We start from the raw sequence: 3,388 nt of genomic DNA on the forward strand, positions 1-3,388 counted from the left end.
ATCTGTATATGTAAACTGTTTTCTGGTTTTCAACTTACGATGTTACTACACTTGATCTTAGCCAAAAGGCCAAGAAGTTCACCTTAGAAGTACAGTGAGATGCACCGCCAAGCAGAAGCTGTTTTTCATTCCCTCAGCTCCCTTGTGACACCAGTAAATCCAAAATCAGATTTAAAACACTTCTTCTATTGTCTTCACAAAAGACATAGAAGACCTTGTACTTGCATGAAGGCAATCCAAGTTTTGTTTCCCCTCTGCTGCCAGTTCTGGAGAAATTTAAACAGAAGGGAGCAAGTAGCAATGCGTGGGCAAGTCAATGTTCTATGCACCCACGTCAATCAAACTGCATAGGGCAAAAGAAAAGAGGGCAATAAAAGGGCACTGTCTCTGCCAGACAGAAACAAGCCCTCACTGCAAGAGGACATGTGAAGCACGGCAACTTGAGGCGTTTCCCATTCCAAATCAAGAACAGGCTCTGGAGCTGAAACAAGACCCAGGCTCCAATAAAGTGGATTATTTCCAAGCATTTGAGAAGCTTCGGACAGCTGCAGCTAGGATGAGAAGTCTCACAGTCCAGGGTGAAAGAAGAACAGGGACAAAATCAAAACTGCTTCTTACCTAGAACTGAGCCGAATGCCCTTGTCTGATGAGCCTAAAGGATATAAACAATATTGCCGAGGTCTCTTGGAAGAACTGCCCAGATGACATGATGCTTAAAGAAAATCTAGTTTCAAGGCTTTTTAGCAGACCCAAGGGCACAGAAGATTTTGCAGAAACTAACGAGGGCACATCAAATATTTCGGGGCTTCGAGACAGCTTGGACGAAGTCCAAATGAGCAACTGTAGCGAATATCCCCACTCGAGCAATGACAGCTCAACAAGTCAGAGTTCCTGGCAGGACCACTTTGTCACTCTAAAGCAGCAGATGGCCAGGCAGAAGGCAGAGTATGAAACTAAGATTTCAAGGTAAGAGCTCCGTCCCTGAAATTTCTAATGCATTTTCCTTTGGGTTTCTCAGGGGCAATAAAATCCCTGGTCTTCAGCAAGCACTTTTAATCCAACCCAACTCTAGCTGTTCCAGGTTCTCTTCCCTTTCTGGGAGTTTTCTCCCCCGAAATAGGTAGAGAGGTTCACCTGCTAGCTTCGGTTTGTGCCTCCAAGTTCCAGGGTTAAGAGTATTAATCCCTGTATTTCCAAACCTCTTTTTAAACAGGAGTCTTTTGCCGCTCTGCCAGATATCACTCAGCCTGTCAAATTGTATCTCTGCCCAGCTGTCAACTTGTATCTCAAAGTTACTCTATTGAAGCGCAACCAGACATAATTGTGTCCAATATGTATCCAAAAGAAGGGAAATCTTGTATTCCAAAGTTGCTAAATGGCTATGACCTTTAAAGGAGTAATGAACATGTCTGTGCTTTGCCAGAACAGTATTTTCTTCCAGAAAGGCCAACAGAAAAATATGACTGGCACGTACTGGGTGGCTTTCTGAATGCACGTTTGTTGGGTGGTGGTGGTTTTCAATAGCAAAAAGATAGGTGTGTGTACTTTTCACCCTCCCTCTTTATTTACAACAATCCTACTGCATCTTGCAATGAGTCTTGGACTCCTGGGGATAATTTCCATTCCCCTGCCCTCCACCGGCCCCCTGTAGTCAGTGTGGTTCTGTAAGTGATGAATGTGTGAAGATTGTGATTCCAAACAGCAGCAGGCATAATAGATACAGAGATTGATCTGGTCATAGATGTGATGGTTATAATAATTTTGTATCAGGTCATGTGAGAAAAGCAACAGTATCCTTCTTTGAATTGTGTCTTATTTATAGGGCCAAGAATGAAGCTCTTGAAAAGTGCTAGGCTTTAAAAATCACTAGGTCAAAAGACCGCCAGGAGAAAGGTGGACTGCAAAATGCTAAATGACACTGTCTGTTTATGCCAACAGCCTGGAGCAAAGGAACAAAGAATTGCAGTTAGAGATTAAAGATCTGCATTCGAAACTGGGTTGGCAACGGAAGTGGCATTGCTTGGTGGAAATGAAAATGCGCAACACAGAGAGGGCGCACAAAGATGCGGAGAGAAGGAATGAAGCACTTCAGAGGGAAATGGAAGAGTTTTTTGATACTTTTGGAGAATTAACACATGAAGGAAAGATACCAGAGCAGATTGGTCAGAACTTATAGGGAGTGACTGGCCTTGATTCTGGCTCCCCTCTGCCGCCACTCCCATTTTCTTACTACTTCCAAATGTAAAAGGTGGAAATCCTGGACTTTTCAGAGGAATATAACATACCATGATTATATAAGATTCTTCTTGCTTATATTTTAAAATACTTCTATATGTTGTAAAGTATGTTGTGCAATGCTTAATTCAAACAGTTAATGCAGAATTCAGGGTTACACACTATGATACCATTGACCATGGCAGGCTGCTGGATTGGCTCCGTGGCATGAATATGGGGGCATTGGTTCTAGTTTCAGCGTTGTGCCCAGAAAGTAGCACTGATAAAATGTTCCTCGGGCCCATGGCAGTTATGCTATGGGATCCCACAAGGCACTCTTTTATCCCCAGTGCTATTCAACACTAAATGAAGCCAATGAGAGCAGTCATTGGGAGTTTTGGAACAAGGTGCCGTTCATATGCTGACGATACTCAGCTCGGTTTCTCCATTGCATGTGATTTAGGAGCAGCAGTGAAAGACTGGGACTAGTGCCTGGATGCAGTGATGGGCTGAGTCTGAACTATGGGAAGAAAGAGGACTTTGGGGTAGGTAGTTCTTTGATCTGGGATGCAGGCCCAATTACCTGCCCTGGATGGGGTTGCACTCCCTCTGAAGGAGCAGGTACATAGTATGCTGCTTGAACCACCATTGTGACTTAAATCTCAGGTGTCCTCTGTGGCTAGAAGTGCCTTTTATCAGCTTCAGCTGGTATGTCAGCTACAGCCATTCCTGGATAGGGGTAACGTGAACACTGTAGTTCATGCTTCGGTAACAATCAAGCCCCAATTACTAAGAGACGTGCGTTGGATTTCCATTTGCAGGCTCACAGTTCTTGTACGCATGTTCAAAGCCCTGAATAACTTAGGCCCACAATACCTTAGGGAAGGCATGGCCAAACTTGGCCCTCCAGATGTTTTGGGACTACAGTTCCCATCATCCCTGACCACTGGTTCTGTTAGCTAGGGATGATGGGAGTTGTAGTCCCAAAAAATCTGGAGGGCCAAGTTTGGCCATGCCTGCCTTAGGGATCTCCTTACCCTATGCATCCCAAGTTAATCACTGAGGTCATCCAGGAGAGCATCACTATGGGCCAGAAGCATGACTCATGTCAAAGAGTTACGCTTTCAAGGGTCCAACTCTATGGCACTCCTTCCCCCAGGAAGTTAAGACATGC

At 44.5% G+C, this 3,388-nt stretch overlaps 1 protein-coding gene across 1 annotated transcript; it reads left to right on the top strand.

Annotated features, from left to right (window-relative positions):
- The first annotated feature begins 433 nt into the window (after positions 1-433).
- LOC118080394 (uncharacterized) lies at positions 434-3,079 on the top strand. Its single transcript, XM_035105599.3, has 2 exons — positions 434-966; positions 1,939-3,079. The coding sequence occupies exons 1-2, from the start codon at positions 647-649 to the stop codon at positions 2,174-2,176; spliced, it is 558 nt and encodes a 185-aa protein (XP_034961490.2). The 5' UTR covers positions 434-646; the 3' UTR covers positions 2,177-3,079.
- Positions 3,080-3,388: the final 309 nt, after the last annotated feature.

The sequence above is a fragment of the Zootoca vivipara genome, chromosome 2, assembly GCF_965207765.1.
Source record: "Zootoca vivipara chromosome 2, rZooViv2.hap1.1, whole genome shotgun sequence".
NCBI classification, from domain to species: domain Eukaryota; kingdom Metazoa; phylum Chordata; class Lepidosauria; order Squamata; family Lacertidae; genus Zootoca; species Zootoca vivipara.